General features: G+C 52.1%; 1 protein-coding gene and 2 long non-coding RNA genes across 3 annotated transcripts; 1 reads left to right on the forward strand and 2 right to left on the reverse strand.

Annotated features, from left to right (window-relative positions):
- Positions 1-1,069: 1,069 nt before the first annotated feature.
- On the reverse strand, positions 1,070-4,779 carry LOC132022820 (uncharacterized). Its single transcript, XR_009405742.1, has 3 exons — positions 4,545-4,779; positions 3,669-3,780; positions 1,070-2,942 (listed from the first exon to the last, which is right to left on the reverse strand). It is a non-coding gene; the product is annotated as an uncharacterized LOC132022820 (long non-coding RNA).
- Positions 4,780-6,564: 1,785 nt separating this feature from the next.
- Positions 6,565-10,057, reverse strand: LOC132022821 (uncharacterized). Its single transcript, XR_009405743.1, has 3 exons — positions 8,807-10,057; positions 7,563-7,758; positions 6,565-6,945 (listed from the first exon to the last, which is right to left on the reverse strand). It is a non-coding gene; the product is annotated as an uncharacterized LOC132022821 (long non-coding RNA).
- A 2,110-nt stretch (positions 10,058-12,167) lies between these two features.
- PCK1 (phosphoenolpyruvate carboxykinase 1) lies at positions 12,168-17,419 on the forward strand. The gene is made up of 10 exons (XM_059407286.1): positions 12,168-12,284; positions 12,448-12,712; positions 13,199-13,380; positions 13,779-13,982; positions 14,113-14,300; positions 14,658-14,820; positions 15,271-15,495; positions 15,589-15,720; positions 16,097-16,192; positions 16,394-17,419. Exons 2-10 carry the CDS (start codon positions 12,489-12,491, stop codon positions 16,846-16,848), a joined length of 1,869 nt encoding a protein of 622 aa, XP_059263269.1. The 5' UTR covers positions 12,168-12,284; positions 12,448-12,488; the 3' UTR covers positions 16,849-17,419.
- Positions 17,420-19,711: the final 2,292 nt, after the last annotated feature.

Genomic DNA, 19,711 nt, shown 5'->3' on the forward strand with positions numbered 1-19,711 from the left:
ACTACCCCGTTGGAGGGCCTCTGTACCTCCAGTGCTGGCTGCCGCGGGAGGTCTCCCGCCATGGCCCTAGGGAGCAGGTACTGTTCTTATCCCTCTATTTCAGATGAGGACACTGAGGCAGCTTGTTTGCTCATACAACGGTGACTCTGTGCTTCCTTCCTGCCTCCCTGGTCTCTCCCTCCCTGGGCATCGTTTTGAAACCACAGAGCAAGTGGTTAAACCTGCCTTTCCCTGTGAGGGCTGGAGGGTAGTTCCCAGACACAGGGAGGGGTTTTCATGAATCCCTTAAACTCGGACGACATTGATTCCTTTGGTCATGTCACCAGAAAGGGAATGGCTGGGGCCACTCTGAACATTCAATCTTCTTTGGCATTTGGTGGCCTTTTGGCTCTCTTTGTTGGCAGTGGCTTCATCAGGCTCTTGGTCAAAATAATGCCTTGCAGAGGATACCTTGGTGCGTCATGGGGACAAATTGCACAAGGAGCCCTGCTGTGCTCAAACACTGGTGGTGCTCAACCAGCCTGGCAGACCTGGCAAAGACCTGATGTGCCTTGGATTCACAGGAGAGTTTGACTCTCATGTCCTGGCCAAGAGTTGGGGTCTGGAGAGATGGGGCTCCTCTGTTAACATGCTCTTGAGCTCACCCCAAATCACGCACCATCATCAGCCACAGTGGCTCTGCTGATTGAAGAGGGACTTGATTTCCTTCTAGAAGGTTCTCTGCAGTTCTCAAAGGTCATGACCAAATGGAGAAAGGGATGCTGACTTCAGAATTATTGCCAGCTTCTTGGTCAGCATGCTCTGAGAGTGGGCCCGTACGCTTCCTGGGGTGGGACCCTGCTCAGACCCCTCGCCTGTCTGTCCCTCTGCCCTGAAGCAGGACCTCTGAGCCATTCGGTGGTAGGTCCCCACTGAAGGAAACACACAGCAGAATGAAGGAAGTTTCTAGTGGAATGCCCAGGCAGAGCTAATGTTTCAAGAGAATAATAGAAGGGATAATCTACTTTCTGAGTATAATTTTATTATATCTTAATGCAAAAAAGGTAAGATAAATACCCTATGATTTTATTATAACCCCATTATTTTTATAATACCATGCTATTATCATAACCATTTTATTGCAAATGATGAAATAACTGCATTTCGTATATATTCTCATATTATCAATTACTACCAAGACTTTGTTTACTCCCCCTAATTTTTATACTTTTCCTGTTGAAAAACTTTAACATATTTTTGAAAGTGACTCATTCGGGTCTTATTGAGTAGTTTCTGTAACACACCTATGTTTCTGCTGTCATCTCTCTTTTCAGCTGGTAAATTGCCCTGAAAGTTTTAATGAATAAAGGAATAAATTAATAATGACCAGAAAAACATCCCATTAAAACCGTGTGTGTTTGGGGCACTGAGCTGACATCTGGTGAGTGATGACTGATCATCTTATGATAAAAGACCCCCTTTCTCCCCCCACTTTCTGACTCATAAGAGTTTTTACCAGCATGGTTATATAAAAGAACAGAGCATAAGGGAAATTATTGTTTAATTTCAGAAACACAAATGAATCACTAATATAAAGTATGCTTTTGCTTCATGCTTTCAAGCCCGAGGTGACTCACAGCACCGCGCCACCGCGCTGTGTTTTCAAAGAGATGAGCTCAGAACAGGGTTTCAATTCTGCAATGTAACACGATGTAACAGGTAGACAAATGAAGACACAAATGTCACATCATTATCAGAGCCAGGAAGGAAACACAATTAGGGGGCAGTGTGTTGGTGGGTGCCAGGAAGTGCTGAGCCCTGATGGAGACGAAGGCCTGGCCATGCACAAACCACACAGGGTGCTCCAGGCTCGAGGGAGAACAGGCGCAAAGGCCCTGAGGTCGGAACAAGAGTGGCTCAAGGCTGCGACCACATTTAACTCCCCAAAGAGAAGCTGACTTTGAAGGGATTACCCTTGGAGCTTCCAAGGACTGATATGGACCCTGGGGTTAGCCACTGGAACAGGCCGCTAGGACAATGGACTGAGATAGTCAGGATTCTTCTGGTTGTTCTACTGCCTTCCCACGCCCCTTTCTTCCGTCAAATCAGTTAGCACAGCGGCTGGCCTCGCGGATTGCACTCAGATACGTAGCAATAAGCGTCCGAGGCACAGCCGGAGCTACAACGGGACCTGTGGTGGGCAAGCCTGCCACAAGTAAGTGGGCTTTTTGTGAAAATGCCTGCTGCCAGAGGTCATGACGTCTCTGTGCTCTCGGGAAGGATGTCCAGGCCTCCCTCGCCCTGGTAGGTTTCACCTCTGGCCTTGGACTTTCTTTTTTGGAGGAACAACAGACGTCACACAGGCAACTTTTTTTTTCTCTTTTTTACATGACAATACCTGGAATAATGAGATATGTAAAGAACAATGAGGAGCCAAGCGTTCCTAGGTTTATTCTGAGCAGCCGTTACCTTCCATCAGTGCCTTTCAAGTGTCACTTAATGAGTGTTCTCCTGTTTGTAGCGAAGCACAAAACTTCTTGGCTGTTCTTCAAAGTATCTGAGAATCTTTTAACTCTGGGCTGAACTATGTGGCAAGTCGCTCCACAATTAAAGCACTCCAAACCTTTATTTTGAAAAGCCTACGAGGTGCCCATCAAAGCAGAGAGCCCCTTCCCTTTTTGGTACGTACTGAGCTCGCTCCTCTGGAAATGTCAGCCTGTGTCCTCATTTAAATAATGTGACAGCTCACGAGAAGACATCTGATGGGCGTCTCAGTCAATTGCTAAAAGTACAGCAAAGAAAGTCCAAGAAGTTTCCCCCCCCCAAAGAATTTATCATTAATAATTCACATGAGCTACCTCATAGGTGGTTGCCTACTGAATGCAACGATCGCATTGCTGTCTTCCGGCAAATGGCAACTGTGAAGACTCATTTGAACATGAAGGACATCTGGGATTTTTCACCTGAAAGAAAAAAACAAAGCCTCAGGACTGCTCGAATAGGTTTCACACATTCCAAAACATACGCGGGAATGTCTAAACGCAGAAGGACTTGATATAAATCACCAAACACGCATATTTTAAAAAATGCGTTTTGACCCAAAGCGCCTGAATTTTTCATTTACAACCACAGGGCAGCTCACTGAAAATCCAATCTCGCTGGCGCCTGGCACATCACAGTTTTTTTCTGAAAAATGCTCAATGCTCCGAATGCTTCTGGAGCTCTTGGAACTTTTATCCTGAGGTTGTAGTTCGTTGCATAGAAATAAACATCGATGTAGAAGAGACGTTAGGGTTCGAAGCCGATGGCCAAGAAATAATTCTTGAGATGTCTTTGGTGCAAAAGGGTGGTTTTATTAAAGTGCGGGGACAGGACCTGTGGGCGGAAAGAGCTGCACCAGGGTCGAGAGGAGGGGCCCGTTACATGCTTACGAGTGGGGAGGGGGTTAGAGATACTGTAAGCCTCCCAGGTATTTTGGAAACAAGGTTTCCAGCATCCTGAAGGGACTGGCTATTGTTAGGAAAGGTCATTTATTATTGTTTGGTAAAAACTCAGTCCTGAGACCCTTCAGATGTCTATCAGTGGGCCACATGCTTGGGGGGGGGGGGTTGCCAGCGTGATCACCAGCTTAGGGGGATAGAGATCAAGGAAGTTTCCGAAGGAATTTTTATATGTTAAAGTAGACTTACAGGATCCTGGTGGTTGGGCTAAGATTGCCTTTTGCCCTTAGCGAAGTGTCCACAGCCAGGCAGTTAAGTCCCTGGGGAAGGTCACTGCCTCTTTCAAGGACTTGTCAATGGGCTGTAGATAGTAAAGAAACGGAATCTTTTTATTCCGCCTTTGTTGCCCACATCAAACAGGATCTTCTAGGGGGCTGCTGCAGCCGGCTCTTGTTCCCAAGATGCTACAGGTCTGGGGAGACAAACCCTTGGCTTTCCAGTGGGCTGTGTTCAGGTTGGGTGGGAGAAGCGGGTTTCTGGGCAGGGTACCCGGGGACACGTGGGACAGAAGAGCGTGCTGGGGGTCCTGGAGGGTAGCCTTTCCTGCATCCCCAGCTTCTGTTCCTCTACCCTTGGGCAAGAATGTCGAGGCCAACTTGCAAAAGGCCCACCTCGCTGTCTGTCAAGTGAATTCTGGAGACCCTGCACCTGAGCCCCGCCCATAGACCCCACCCCCGCCCCGCCCCCGCCCAACCCCCACCTTCTTGGCAACCCAGTCCCCAGGGGCTTCGGCTACCGCCCTGCTTCTGGGGGCGGGGGTGGGATCTGGAGAAACCGGTATTAGCAGGTTGATTAAGGTTAAGCCTTAATTAAGCAGTTTCTGCACGGCCGGGCGGAGGCAGCGGCTCTCTGAAGGAGAAAGTGTCCTCTGTGGGCGGAAGTCAGGTCGGGCCAGCCTGAGTCACCGCGCGCTGGCGGCCGGGCCTGCGCCGCACCGTCCGCCGGGGAGGGGCCGCAAGGAGCTGCCAGGCTTCCTCTCGCCAGGCTTCAATTAATTTCTTCAAATGTTCCCGTTAGTTAACAGTGATTGATAGAGCGAAGATATTATTAATAAAAATTAGGTACCGAGCTCGGGAATGGACTTGGGTTCATGCCTCGGCACTCAGCGAAGGGCCACGAGAAAGGGTATTGTCAGCAGCCTGCGGGTGGCCGAGTCGCGCGGCCGAAACGACGCCAGCCGGTCGCCAGGGCGGTCAGGACCGTCTCCCGCCCCGGGTGTGTGCGGCGCTGCACCGCGAGCTCCCGCGCCCCGCTAGCGGGCGCCCGTGGGGCCTCACTCGGGACTCCTGCCCCGCGCAGGCCCGGCCGGTGCACCTGTCTCGGGGGAGGCGCTGTGCGCTGGGGGGAGCTGATGGGGGCGGAGCGGCAGCCTCCGGAGTGAAAAATGAGCCGGCGCTTCCGCACACGTGGTGACATAAATCTGATTCAGGGACACGAGAGAGAAGACGAGCAGACAGCGCGGCGTAGGGAGAAAGTTAAATAGCGACCCGAGGAGAAACTGCTGGACTCCGTGGTTAGGGATTTATCAGGGAGCGGGTACACTCATGCATTTCCTGCCGGCACAGGGCACTGGGGACTTCGTCAAACGGGCCTCCCAGGGGTGCAGAATGTGTCCCTCCACGGGGACTGGGGGGTTACCTAGCAGACGTTAGCTGAGCACCTACTACATGCGGGGCGTGGCTCGAGGTGTGGAGGGTGCTGAAACAAAGGAGAACCCAGACTCCTAGGAGTCGGGCACTCTGCCTTTGTTTTCTGTCCCCTCCCTCCCACGGCGGCACCACACAGGATTCAGTTGTTAAGCAAATAAGAGAATTTGCACCCGTAAAATATGGCGCTTTGTTCCTTCCAGCATTTATGAGTGTTGGCTTAATGGTGCCAACCCCGTGGTTGAGTTACCAGATCCGATCCCCGTAATTACCCTAGGAAGCAAGTCCGGTGTTGTTCTCGGCTAACAACAACGGGACCCTCGGAAGCAGACAGGGTACGAGTTAACTAGGGTCACGTGGTCAAGAAACACATGCAAGTGTTTGCCTCGACGTGCATGCCGTGGCTCCATTTCACTACCTCCCACAGGACACCGGGACCCTATCTACAGATCCAAGTGTGGAGCCGGTCCCTGTTTCTGGTGACCTTAATGGCCAGGTAGCATCCATTGCTCCCTGAGGTTGATCCTCATCTGTCTGGAAGTGGGTGTCTGGAAGCCCCGCCCTGCCACCCCTCTCCAGCCCTGGACACTGGGCGGTGTTGCCTGCAGACTGAGCCCAGGGGGCTGGGCAGCTGAGGCCAGGCCCCACAAGTGACTAGGCCCTAGACCCTGCCAGTCCTGGCCCTCGCCAGCTCTGGATGAGGCAGAGCAGGGTTCAGAAAGAGGCTCTTACCTCACAGCTTCCTTGCTCAAGCCAGGGAAAGAAAATGGGCATAATCTCGCCCGATATCAGCAGAACTGCGGGACAGAAGTCAACCTGATTGGAAATGAAAGAATCAGAGTCTACTGGGTACGGAGGGTCCCCTCCCCACGGCTTCCCAGGCTCCTGCCTCAGACACTGACTTCCTAAGGAGATGAATTGTCCCTGCCCCTGTGGGCGCATGACTCCATGTACCCCTCTCGGATTTCTCATGCCTCCAACAATCACACATTCTCTTTAAATATCCAAAACACAAAAATGAATGTTGCTTTTCCCCCTTTAGCACGTAGTTTACTTGGCTATCTCTTCAAAGCAATGCAGGCCTGTTTGGGGAAGGGGGCTGGGACAGGCATCTTTCCCCACCAGACTCTGGTCCTTGTTCAGACAAACATGGAGTTTTCTGCATGTGAGATGGGCTTTGCTTCTGTACCAGGATATGAGGGGCTTGAGGGGCTTCAATTTCTATATAATTCAACTTGGAAAGGTTTTAAGGTTCCACATCTAAGTTAGGAGACTCCCCCCACCCCCCGCCCAGCCCCTGACGAGACGGGTTGGTTGGACCCCCCACCCCGGGGACTGTGTCATCGAGTCTCCGTGGTACGAATCCTCCCCCCTTGGGAGCTGAGACTGTGTTAAGATTTACCGAGTTTCAGGAATTATTCCCAGCACGGACCAGAAAAGGCATTTTCGTTCTGAGCCGCCACATTCCAGGCAAGTGGAAGAATTTGCATAGTTATCAGCGAGCACCAGGGGAGGGTGGCGTTTGGTCCCAGAGGGACTATCATTATTTCCAATAGAGCTAACTGCCATGCACAGTGGTATCCGTTTTCTTGCGGCAAAATAAGTGCGTTGGATCGTTTTTGTGGTAACTGTGCAGTTAGTTCTTCTCGCCCCGCGCTTTGCCGGGCGTTGCTCTCTTTCCTCGGTGAGGGTGCAGTCGGTGAGGGTGCAGTCGGTGAGGGTGCGGGGAGCCGTCTTTCACCGCGAGCCCGTTCTCAGTCTCCGTGCTGCGGACTTGGGACAGGGGCTGGCTTCCTCTGTACTGCCCCAAATCCAGGGCCCTGGGAGGCAGAGGGGCCCTCTCCATTTAGAAATGGGGAAATGAGATCATCAAGGAGAAGCGACCCACCCAGGGACATCTGTCCCTTTGGTCATCTAGAATGAGTCTCATTCTGGAGAACGGACTAGAGTACACAGACCCACGGGGGCCCTGCCACATGGCTAGGATCCTCTACCCTAAAAGTCCTACGCAAACAAAACTCTGGAACAAAGGGGATGGTGGGACGTTGGTGGTTTGGACCAAAACCTGGGTCTGCGCAGTCTGCAGCGGACAGCCTGATAGGGAGAGCTAAGGCAGGGCTATAGACACTTAGGGCCAGTGTGAGTTTTTAAGTTTGTGTTGTCTTATCCAGATCAGCTGTGTTTTCCCACCCAGTGTAGCTGGGTACCTGTACCCCCTGGCCTCTGACCGTTGACTTCCCATTTTAGCGAAACAAGGCCTCCAACAAGAAGAGAGGCTTAGGAAACCCAGGGTGACCAGTCTCCCAAAGTAGGTGAGAGGGAAATAAGACGAGACCAAAGCCACCATGGGCCTCAGAATCCATAGTGGCCAACGTGAGCGGCAACAACCCGACAGGACTTTACTGCCAGAAATGGCCTTGGTGCATGTCTTACCCACCTGCATGCTGGGCGGACAAAGAGAGTGGCTCAGTTCTGGGGGAGCCGGCACTGGAGTCCACCCAGGGCTCCCGAGTCTGGGTTCTGGGCTGCCCGGAAGTGGGATTGTTGTCTCACTGAGGACATGCTGGGCTACAATCTGCAGGACACCCGACCCCAATGACGGAGGCAAAATGGTGTCTTTGTCTCACACGACCCTGGAGAGAAGCAAAGGGAGGTATGACATGCAGGTAGTTCTAGAATCTGTCTGTCCTGACTTTGAGGGGGACTCAGAGGTGACACGGCTCTCTGAAGGGCGAAATCATTCATGGGATGGATGTGTCGTCTCTCGCTGGAGTCCACTCCGTGCCTCCTTTTTGCATGGGCCGGAGAGCCTTTATGCCTCTCCATAAACCCGACAGAGACAGCTCCAAAGAAAATAAACAAGATTTTATGGAGTCACTATTGCCATGGGTCACTAATGATTGAAGCAGGAGATAACCAGCCCTCTAAAAGGGTTCTAACACCTGGTTATTAACATTCATTGAATACGTCTTGTAGGCCCATCTTTGCCACAAAAATCAGGCTTTATTAACATGCACCCAGCACTGTGGTTTACCTCCAGATTCATTTTTATCTCCTCGCCGTGGAAAGAAGATGCAAACAACACCGTGACCCTCCCGAGGGAAGACTCCCGGATGATGTAAATTGTCGTCTCTGCTGGGTGAGGGCGCACGCAGCCCACAATCAAGGTGTTAAGACATGGCGAGGCCATTGGGAGAAGGGGAAAGGATTAGGTCATGGAGGGCTGGGTCGAGGGTGTTGGATACCTGCCTGCCTCCTTAGGAGGGCTTCTGATGAGCCTCCCCCAACACCTGCTCCCTACACCTGTTCATTGTTCCCACATCTTCAAAATAGGAAAGATTGGGCTACAGAATCTTTTTTGTTTCTTAATTGAGGTAAAATGCACACAACAGAAACCCAACCATCTTACAGTGTACAATTCGGGGGTATTTTGGACACTTACCATCTGCCACCTCTGTCTAGTTCCAAGACACTCTCATCACCCCCAGAAAAGACCCCCTAACCGTGACGCTAGAGTAACATGACATTTTAAGGACCCTTTCAGTTACAGGATTCTCTGTGGCTCCAAACTAAAAACTCAACTCATTCAACTGTAAAAACACCCTTCAAGTCTGAAGACAAAGACATTAGGATTACCCCATATGTGGAGAACGTGTAAATATTTGACCCTAACAAACACACCTGGGATTGCCCTGGCAAACGGTTTTGGCAGATCGTTGCGCAGCTGAACATGTTTTCTTGCTGTTTGGAAACTCCCACGGCTGGGCCAGTCCATGCCCATGGAATAGCATCCTGGTATCGGAGACCAGCATTGACTTGCGCATATAACTTTGGCTCTAGCGCAAGACACGTGAGTCACACTGCTAGTTTGTCACCTTCTGGAAAACTGTCCCTTTCCCTCTTTACCAAGAAAGGGTCATGCTTTCCTGTGAGTTCAGATTCCTGAACCGAGGGGCATTTTTGTGGTCACCCCGATTGGGGGTGGCGTGGAGGCTGGAGGTCATGGTCTTGCAGTTCAGAGCCTCAGCTTGGGAAAATGCTCTGTTTGCATCATCTGGGTCTCAGCTGTCTCACTTCCCCATGGAAGGAGCGGGTTGTGATTGGTGGAGTCCCAGGGTGTTTTGGCTGTGGAATTCCTTGTTCAAACTAAGATCCAATATGGAAGCCTGATGCACACCACAGATGATGTCAGGAATGCTGTGCATGAGAAGACTCTGACCATGTCTCACGGGGCCTCTCACACCATGCTCTGGGGTGGCTCAGTGGAATCCCCCCAGATCTCTCAGTGCACACTGTGGAAGCCATCTCTTAGCTCTCCAGGCCGTCCACACACGATATTGATGTTCTTGAGTATTTCTGGTTTTGTTGTTGTTGTTGCCTTTTATTTTTGGCTCTCAGTTAATGAAAAAAACACCAATCTGTGTCTCAGTCAAACTGTCCTCAGCATCCTTTGTGAGATCCCACCGGAGTTCAGGGCTTCCTTTCCACGGTTTACCTGGAAGGCAGCCGTTCCCCACCCCCACCTTCACCCGCTCACACCATTTGAGTCTTGGCCCCTCTAGACTGCCGTCGGGTTTCCGTGCTGCCTTCTCGGCCGCCCGACTCCGCACAGGCTTTCCAGAGTCCTGTTCGCTCCCTCCTCGGACCCTGAGGGCAGCCAGCCTGCAGCCTCAGCTGTGACAAGGGTGTGCAGAACCTCACACGCAGAAGTGAAGACGTTAACTCTGGGGTTTGAAACTCTTTTTTTTTTTCCAGTGTCTACTGCTTCCTTCTCCTTCCAACAAAAGCAGTTGTGTCTGGGTTCCACTTTTTGCACGCTGCTCAAAAGAGGAGCAGTCTTGCACTTTCAGCCCCCGTTGAAAAAATTAGGGGGTCCCCATGGCATTTTGCTCCAGAAATGACAGATGCAGCTCACACCCGGAGACCATCACAATTCGCATAGTTCCCTCTGGGGCCGGGACCCTTCCCTGCCTTCCGGTCAACAGAGGGCCGAGCGGACTTTGTCCAGGCTTCTGCCCTGTGTCCTCAACGCCCTCCCCTCTGTCTGCATCACTCTCTTCTAACAAATTCAGTACGTTCAGGTGAATCTGCAACCCAGTGTTTGCCTTTTCACATTATTTTGATGAGGGACAGTTGCAAGGGAATCCTGCCAGCCTTCCCTGAGGTCAGGGTGGTAATTAAGCAATTGGCCGAGGGGCCGTGGTGGTCCACTTCTCCTGCATTTTAAATGAGCTGGCTGGTTCTCCGCAGGAAGACGCCAAACAGAAACACCTAGAATTTATGGGTAGCATTTAGAACGGCAAATAAGTTCGGGTTCCTCATTTTTGTTTTCAATCTATGTGCTCTTGGAGGGAACGAAACCTATCACAGTTTTATCAGCAAAATGGGAATCTCTACCCATTTGGTGAAATGGACGGCGCCGGCATAAATGCGTGTGTTGCATGTTTATGGCCGTGCATTTGAATGGCTAATTTCACTGGTGTCAGACGCTGAGAACGTATCCCTCGGCAACTGGGCATTACGTCGTGGTTGAATTTAGACACGACACAAATTTATATGGCTGACAGCACCACTAAGAATGAATTCCAGTGACCTAAATGGGAAATAATTTTAAACTAAATGAAAACCTCTCATATGCTGTTTACACTGAGAGATTCGTTTGGTTGAATGAGAATCTGAGTAAATGAGACATGGCAATGGGGTGATAATTCTGGTGGGAGATGCGGACATGTGCACAGCCACTGTTGCAGTGGGAGCCAAGGCTTACTGCGTAGTCCCTTAGATACTCCTCATCTGAGATTGCCATTCCCAGAGGCTTAGATTTCTACAGCTCCTTAAACAGTCACAGAATTATCTCTGCAGTCCCATGGTGGAGGCAGGCAAGTCCCTCCCACCCACTCTGAGGGACAGGGTGCCCACTGACTGCACTGTTGGGTTGCCGGCAGAGACTGGGGGCTTGGCTTGGCCCTGTGCTCCTGACTTCTTACCCAGTGTTCTCCATATGCCAGCAAGCAGCTCCAGAGTTCATTAAATTGGACTGGAGTTCTTAACTGCTTGCAATGCGAATTCTTTACAGCCGGCATAAAGGTCTCATTGCTCAAGTGTAATTCCTCAGAACCACCAAGCCCCCTTCACTCCCCAGACAGTCAGACTTGCAGAGGCAGTGAGAAGTGTGCAGTCATCTCAGTGGGTACCTGCATCTGCATCCAGCCCAGAAACTGCTTAGAGTATGATATGTAGAAAATTCCAGAAAAGGAAATGGTACCTCACAAGGGAGAGTATGGTGGGGTGATCCAGAGCCCCTTGGGCTTATGTTCCAGTCTTCCTTCTGTTGGAGCTGGAAGTAGCCACTTGGCCTTTCTGTGCCTCAGTTTCCTTGTGTGTTCATAGGCTCCGGCTCAGAACGATGCTTGGCATTGACTCATTCTATGCCTACTTTATGCTGGGAACTGTACATACAAGAATTAACAAAATAGGCAGAGATTCCTGTCCTCACAGAGTTTATTTTTGGGGTGGGGGACCCATGGGGGACACTCAGTAAGGTTATTAGCCCCCAGTGAAGTCTGACTTTTGCCAGTGAGCCATGTAGTCACCTACGCTTGGGGACTTCCTTTCCATACGCTTTGCATGGTGACACCTCGCCACAGTGGTGTTCTGCCACCCACCAGCCAGCGGGACACAAAATGTGCTGCCAACAGCCCCTGGGATCCAGGAGGGGCACCCACCAGCCTTGTGGGATCCAGCCCGCCAGTCAGTGGGAGGATGGAGTGTTTTACATCAGCAGTGAACTGGGTCAAAGTTTAGTCAATTGCAAGTTGTGTAAGAACTTGCTGTGGCTGGTCTGGGGACAAAGGCCTCACAGCACTCATTAACAACTATCTGTTCAATAATTATCTCCCTGGGGCTTATTGTGGTGAGATGGTCCAGAAGCTCCACCAACTGTGGCCTGGATCCAAAGTCCGGCCCCTGACGTCAGAGACGAGCCTCCCTGGGTGTAGCCGAGGGGTGGGGCCTTTCTCCTCGAGGGGATTTAAGGCCAGGAGCTTCTACCCCCAGCCAGCAAACGCGGGCTTCCCCTTGGGAACGCGGGTTCACCAGCGGGAAGAACCTCGAAAGACCCTCTCAGATCTCTGATCGGGATCATCCGAGAAGAAAAAAGGTAGGTCGAGATTTTTAACTGCCATTTCTAGAAATAACGTAGACTCATTTCTTTTTGTCCTCAGAGCTCTGGCTGTCTGGTGAGACGCCGTCCAAAGAAGTATATTGAGTTTCCTTGAGGGCATGTGTTCTTTTGGTCATGAAGCCTGTGTTTTCTCTTTCAGGGAACCTTGGCGCCTGTGGCCCTTAGCACGACCCCGCAGAGATGCCTCCTCAGCTCCAAAACGGCCTCAACTTCTCAGCCAAAGTCATCCAGGGCACCCTTGACAGCCTGCCCCAGGCGGTAAGAGCTTTCGTGGAGAGCAGCGTCAGGCTGTGTCAGCCCGACCACATCCACATCTGCGATGGCTCCGAGGGGGAGAACCAGCAGCTGCTGGACCAGATGGAAGGAGAGGGCATGATCCGGAAGCTGCAGAAACTCAGCAACTGGTAAGCCGGCCCCTAGCCCCCAGCCGCTGCTTCACACCCTGCACCTGCCGGAGGTGGGTCCACACCCAGCAGAGGGTGGGTGGGGTGGGTTGTCAACTCTTGAAAAACTTAATGAAGGGGAGTAACCATGCAGCCTTTGATGGGAAGATGGGCATCGAGCGGCTCAAGTCTGCAGTTGAGATGGTACAGACACACAGTCCTTGCAAACGGAATCCCTGATAGAAGTGACAGTTAGACGTGCTCTGTCCTAGAAGCCAAGCCAAGTCCAGTACATTTACTCCTTGACGGTGCCCCAGCTGGTGCGGTTGTCCACTGTTATGGGACATTGTCAGTGTGCCTGGCCTCTGCAAGGTGTGGGAAGAGCACAGTAACGAAGGGGACTGGCCCATTCCAACAGGTCGCTTGGCTGAATCCCAGGCACAGATCCAATGCAAGATGGCGGCACTTCCTCTCCATTCCTAACCTGTGTGTGTTTTCTATCTGCAGCTGGTTGGCTCTCACCGACCCCAGGGATGTGGCCAGAATTGAAAGCAAGACAGTCATCATTACCCAAGAGCAAAGAGATACCGTGCCCATCCCCAAAACTGGCCTCAGCCAACTAGGTCGCTGGATGTCGGAGGAGGACTTTGAGAAAGCGTTCAAAGCCCGATTTCCAGGGTGCATGAAAGGTGAGTGAGATGTTTGTTTGACTGGGAAAAATCCAGTAAAAGCAAAGGCAAACCTCTTATTATGTCTTCCTCATGATAATTAGGATAGCCCTGAACACTCCTATGGCCTCAGATAGCTTTAAATTCATGTATGAAACTTGCAGTGTATTGAAATGTCTGGCTCCTTTCTGGGATTCAGGAGAGCTTGGCAGAACCCGGTTGCATGTTTATGAAAATGCTTTCATTTTGGCATTCCGTTTGATTTCCAGTGGAGTTTTCAAAATCAGTGGGGTGGAGAGCGGGGCGCGGGTTGCTGGTAGCAAGAGTGTGATGAGACAGTGGGGACCCTGAGACTAGGCTCCCCTGCTGGGTGGCTGCGGGATCATTTCTCACTGGTTGCCATGGACTGGCCCCCACAGGTCGCACCATGTATGTCATCCCATTCAGCATGGGGCCCCTGGGCTCGCCGCTGTCGAAGATCGGCGTCGAGCTGACTGATTCGCCCTACGTGGTGACCAGCATGCGTATCATGACACGGATGGGCACAGCCGTCCTGGAAGCACTGGGGGACGGCGAGTTCGTCAAGTGCCTCCATTCGGTGGGATGCCCTTTGCCTTTAAAAAGTAAGCGTATTATTTCAGAATCAGAAGTGCAAACAACAAATAAGCTGAGCCTTCAACCCTGGGCCTTTGCCCTGGGGGATCCCTGGGTGGGGACGTGACACGCTCATCTGGGATGTGTCCTCCTCTGCAGAGCCGCTGGTGAACAACTGGCCGTGTAACCCAGAGCTGACGCTCATCGCGCACCTGCCTGACCGCAGGGAAATCATCTCCTTCGGGAGCGGGTACGGCGGGAACTCGCTCCTTGGGAAGAAGTGCTTTGCCCTCAGGATGGCCAGCCGGCTGGCGAAGGAAGAGGGTTGGCTGGCGGAGCACATGCTGGTAAGACGTAGCAAGTTCTGCAGACGCACGGTGGGGTCTTGGGCATGGGGTGGAGGGGGGCACAGAGGTCCAAGTGTCTACGGAAGTGCATCTCCCATGGGCGTCTGGCCCGCCCCAAGGAGGACAGACTTAGAAATTCCACTGATGATGCTTCATGCCTCTCTCGAAGACTTCCACTGCAGTGGGGCCAGTAGCACTCCTTTAGGCTTTGTTATTTAAAGTGTTCATTTTGATACCTGAAGACATAGATCTTGGGAATCTCTTTTTTGGGGGACTTCTGAGCACTCTCCTAGACTGAGCCACTGACCACCAGGGGGACACAAAGGACAGATTAAGGAGGAATTTTGTCGCCAACAGATCCTGGGTATCACCAACCCCAAGGGCCAGAAGAAGTACTTTGCAGCAGCCTTTCCCAGTGCCTGCGGGAAGACCAACCTGGCCATGATGAACCCCAGCCTCCCCGGGTGGAAAATAGAGTGTGTGGGTGATGACATCGCCTGGATGAAATTTGACCAACAAGGTGACTCTTTCAGGCCCAACGGCGGGCAGTAATCATTGGAGCTAAGTGAACTGTCGCCTTTTAAAGCATGCCAGATCCTCCCAAATCATGTTTGGATCTTTTAAGTTATTGCTACGTCTTGCAAAGCCTTAGGAATATGTATTCTGTAAGCATTCTTTAATTTAATATAGAATCTGGATTGAAATCGAACCATATGTTGTTGCTTGTTGACACAATACATTTGTTAAAATAGTACTGGTGGAAAAGGAATGAGGAAGAAAGGGTCGTCAAAGTGTCAAAGTGGAAAATAATGCTTGGAAGAGAAAAGAGAAATCTCTTCCAGGAATGAGGCAAGGGAAAGAAGCAAAGACTTGAGAATTTGGTGCAAAAATGAGCCTGGCCAGAGCTGAGAATATATGCTGGGCTTTCTTGGTCATGCGTTTCCTACTTCTCTGGTTTAAAACTTTGCAGGTAACTTAAGGGCTATCAACCCGGAAAATGGCTTTTTTGGTGTGGCTCCCGGAACCTCTGTGAAGACGAACCCCAATGCCATCAAGACCATCCAGAAGAACACCATCTTCACCAATGTGGCTGAGACCAGCGATGGGGACATTTACTGGGAAGGTATCGACCAGCCGCTGGCCCCAGGCATCAAGATCACTTCGTGGAAAAACAAGGAGTGGACCCCCCAGGATGGTGAGCCCTGCCTCGAGGCCCCGGGGCTCTAGCCCAGAAACACCACTTGTTTGGACCAGACGCTAAGGGGTCTCTCCTCTCTTGCTGTGGTAGGAGAACCTTGTGCCCATCCCAACTCGCGCTTCTGCACCCCGGCCAGCCAGTGCCCCATCATCGACCCTGCCTGGGAGTCTCCAGAAGGGGTGCCCATCGAGGGCATCATCTTCGGGGGCCGCCGACCTGCCGGTGAGGCTCTCCTTCGTTCAGCCTGGGAATGTGGGTGTGTTGGCTCCCAGGGGACATCCGTGCAATCTCTCCTTTCTCATGACCTTGTCAGAGGGTGCCAGAGATCTCCAGCTTCCAAAAAGCCAAGATAATTGGCAAGGCACCACAAGCCTTTTTGGATCCTTGACCTAAGGGAGCTCCATCCAGTTTAACTTTCTGTTGCGTGGCCTCAGTGGCATGAAGCTGATGATGGTTTTGCGCCCTTTCGCTTTGAGGGAGCCAAAGTTAGCTCAGTGAGACATCATTCGGCCGTGTCTTTCCATTTGGAAAGATGCCACTGCCAGCCAAAGGGTCTGTGTCAGAGCCTTTAAGGGACATTTCTTTTCTTCCACTGCAGGTGTCCCCCTGGTGTATGAAGCTGTCAGCTGGCAACACGGAGTTTTCGTGGGGGCGGCCATGCGATCAGAGGCCACAGCGGCTGCAGAACACCAAGGTAAAGCAGAGAGGAAATCACAACCACAGAGAGTGACCGGTGTGCTCTGTCTCTGTCTCTGCCTGTCTGTGGCTTAGTGCGAGACAGAACCGCACGAGCTTATGTCAACAATAATGTCAACAATATTATGTCACAGGTAAATGTCACGGACATTGTCCTGTGAGAACGTTGACCAGCATCACCCCCGCTTTCTGTTAACAGGGAAGGTCATCATGCACGACCCCTTTGCCATGCGGCCCTTCTTCGGCTACAACTTCGGCAGGTACCTGGCCCACTGGCTCAGCATGGCCCAGCGCCCGGGAGCCAAGCTGCCCAAGATCTTCCACGTCAACTGGTTCCGGAAAGACAAGGACGGCAGATTCCTCTGGCCGGGCTTTGGAGAGAACTCCAGGGTGCTGGAGTGGATGTTCAACCGCATCAGCGGGGAAGCTGGCGCCAAGCTCACGCCCATCGGGCTCATCCCTGAGGAGGGGGCCCTGAACCTGACGGGCCTGGGGGACATCAACATGGAGGAGCTCTTCCACATCTCCAAGGCGTTCTGGGAGAAGGAGGTGGAAGACATCCAGCAGTACCTCGAGGAGCAGGTTAACGCCGACCTCCCCGCTGAGATCGAGAGAGAGGTTCTTGCCCTGAAGCAGAGGGTCAGCCAGATGTAATCAGACCCGAGGGCTTCACCTGTGAAATCACCCCCTTTCCATCCCACGAGGGGGTACCAGGAACAAGAACAAGTGGGGTGTCCCAAACCCACACCACCTGCTCTACTGTAATGAGCAGATTTGTTTTCCAGTAAGACTGTAGAGTACGGGCTAGTAACTGTGAGATCAGGGAGGGAAATCTTAGCAGGTCTCTAAATCCACTCTCCAATGCACATTTCTTCAACCCTGAGGACGCTAGGCAGTTAGGCTTTGCTGTTTTGATCACTGTAGCTCTCAGTTAGCTGGAATGCACCGGGAACATACTTGAGTTGTATATACAGGTGTGTGTGTGTGTGTGTGTCTGTGTCCGTGTGTGTCTGTATTTCTTGTTATCTGAGATGTATATAATACCTTTGGAAAAATCTTGGGCAAGATTCTCTACTAGTTGTTGCTAGAAAGAAAGGTTGCTTTATTACTGATATGTATGTTTAAATTATTTTTATATACCCTTGTTACTTACCTTGATGTGATTCCAATTTTTCCCCCTAACTCTTCTTGGAAAAATTAAAAAAAATAAATTTTGTAGAAAAGATCGATTTGTTTGCTTGGTTTTTTTTACCTGAGCCACCAAGAAACAAGGAATGCTGATGAAACATTGTGTGATTGGAACCCTGTCCAGAGGAGGAGGAGACACCAGGATCATCCCCAAGAAGGGAGTGGGGGTGGGGATGGGGGAACAGAGAGGAGCCCGATGGGAAGTGGGAGCAGAGAGAATGTCACCAGGGGTACCGTGGCACCACAGTTGGGTTTTCTGAATTGACCACCGGTTAGAGTCTAGAAACCACTAGTTAGTGTCATTAAATGGTAGGTCTTACATCTCCCTGAGTGGGAGAATTTAAAATGCGCTTTTTGACAAAAGTGTGGGCCTGGGGGCTCTGCACCCCACATGGAGGAAATGGAGGCCAATCTCATGGGCTTTTGTCCATAAACTCTTTTTGACCAACGCTTTTCTCAACTGTCATCCACAAGGGAGGAGAAGAGCGAAAGACAAGTGAGTTCCAGGGTACAAGCATTCATTGAGTACCTTCTGTATACTGAGCAGCGTGCCAACCGTGGGCTACCCTGAGAAGAGCAGGTGGCGTGGTTTGGCCTCAAGCCCTCACCTGGCCCCTGGGCTCACAGTGTTTATTGGGTGATCAGCGCAAACGAACCCGAAGCTGGTGTGCCACATTGTTCAGATAAACACAGCGTCCTCCACTTGCTGTCTCCCCGTCTGCACACGGGCGGGGAGAGCCGCGTGACCCCCGCGCCTGCAGCGAGCTCCGTGCTCTCCCCTTCATCGCCACACCCCTGCATCTCGGCTTTCCTCGCCTCCACCGCCTGCAAACTCGCTCGTTCCTCTGGGCTCCTTGGTGCCTTGCTCTGCGTGGAAGGTGAAGCCGAGGTTGTGTCAATCTTAGAGATGGGGAAACTGAGGCCCGGAGCATCTGCTGGAGCTGGGAAATGGCAATCAGAGCTTCCTTTCCCTTTAAAGGGCTGAGCGCTGATCCAGCTCTCCCAAGAAAGCCTCATGTTCTGATGCCAAAACCACTGATGGGGAAAACCCATTTAATGGAATTAAATGTTATCTGCTGTATTAATTTAAATCGAGGGCTTTCAAACCTGTTTTTTTCTTTCCGCACAGAACACTTACTTGGCGTGTGCTCTGACTCAGAAACTGAACGTCTGGGGCAGGGGGATGGGCAAAGCAGGGCAGTGTCCACCCCAGGCTGGGGAGGGCTGGCACCCCAGGCACTGGGCTTCTGTTTCTCTGCCCCTGCTGGCCTCCGAGGCAGTTTCCTGGACCCCCGTTAGAGGTAGAGTTTGGGCTCCATGGTTAAGATGTCTGTCCGAGGCCCTCGAGTCCTGTTCTAGGCCTTCAGGAGGCTTCTCATCCCCATGGCAAAGCTGGCCATTTGGGAAGCTGTCCCTCCCCTGTGCAGTGTCACCCACCTGCCCAGCGCCCTGGCCCATGACCCTGTTGCCACCAGGCCCTGGGAGTCTGGGAAGCAGCCCAGAGGAAGTGCCTTACACAGAACAGAAGTGTCCAGGGGGCCACAAGGGTTCCATCCCTGCCTTTGGCTCCTGACTCACTTTCCCCAAATGGTGCCAGCTGTGTTCCATCCACCTGCAGCTCCCGGTTTCTGTGCTGGGACCTCGGACTGCAATAATCAGGACGTGATGACCACGTCTCCGTGCTGTGCCCCAGACCCTGCGAGGCAGAAAGGTAGACAAGGCCAAGTTGGTTTGGGGGCTGTGGGTGCCCAGTCTGCCCGCCCCCAGCACGCACGAGCCCAGACCAACTGGGGCTGATACCTTCTGCTGGAACCCAGTGTTTGTGCCGCCCCCCAGACCCTATGGGTGCCTGGAGCTGGAGGCTGGGTTAAAGCCCAGAACACAGCAGGTACACAGCAAATACGGAAAAACTCGCCCTGAAGCTCACTTGGGGCAGAGAGGGGCAGATGAGCGGGGCTGGGCCAGCCCGGGGCACCTTTGGGGCTTGCGGGTTCACGCTCTTCCTGTCCTCTGTCCTCAGCCCACCCTCGTCCAGAGTCCCCAGCCACCCACGTGCCCCTCTGAGTGCCTTCCAGAGCTTTAAGACCACCAGGCATGGGCCCTGGAGGCTCCCTTGACCTGCTCCCCTGCAGAGGGCACCCGATCGTGACCTTTGCTGTCACGGTTAACGATCACAGTAAATAGGCATCAGGTTCCGTCACCTATGGGAAAGGGCCTGCCTCCCCCGGCCTGCCCCCGCCCTCCTGCCTTTCCTGGGGGGCAGTAAACATCGGTGACCTTGGACACATTCCAGCTCAACCTCTGGCCAGCAGTGTCACCCAAAGTGACA

The sequence above is a fragment of the Mustela nigripes genome, chromosome 7, assembly GCF_022355385.1.
Source record: "Mustela nigripes isolate SB6536 chromosome 7, MUSNIG.SB6536, whole genome shotgun sequence".
Classification (NCBI taxonomy): domain Eukaryota; kingdom Metazoa; phylum Chordata; class Mammalia; order Carnivora; family Mustelidae; genus Mustela; species Mustela nigripes.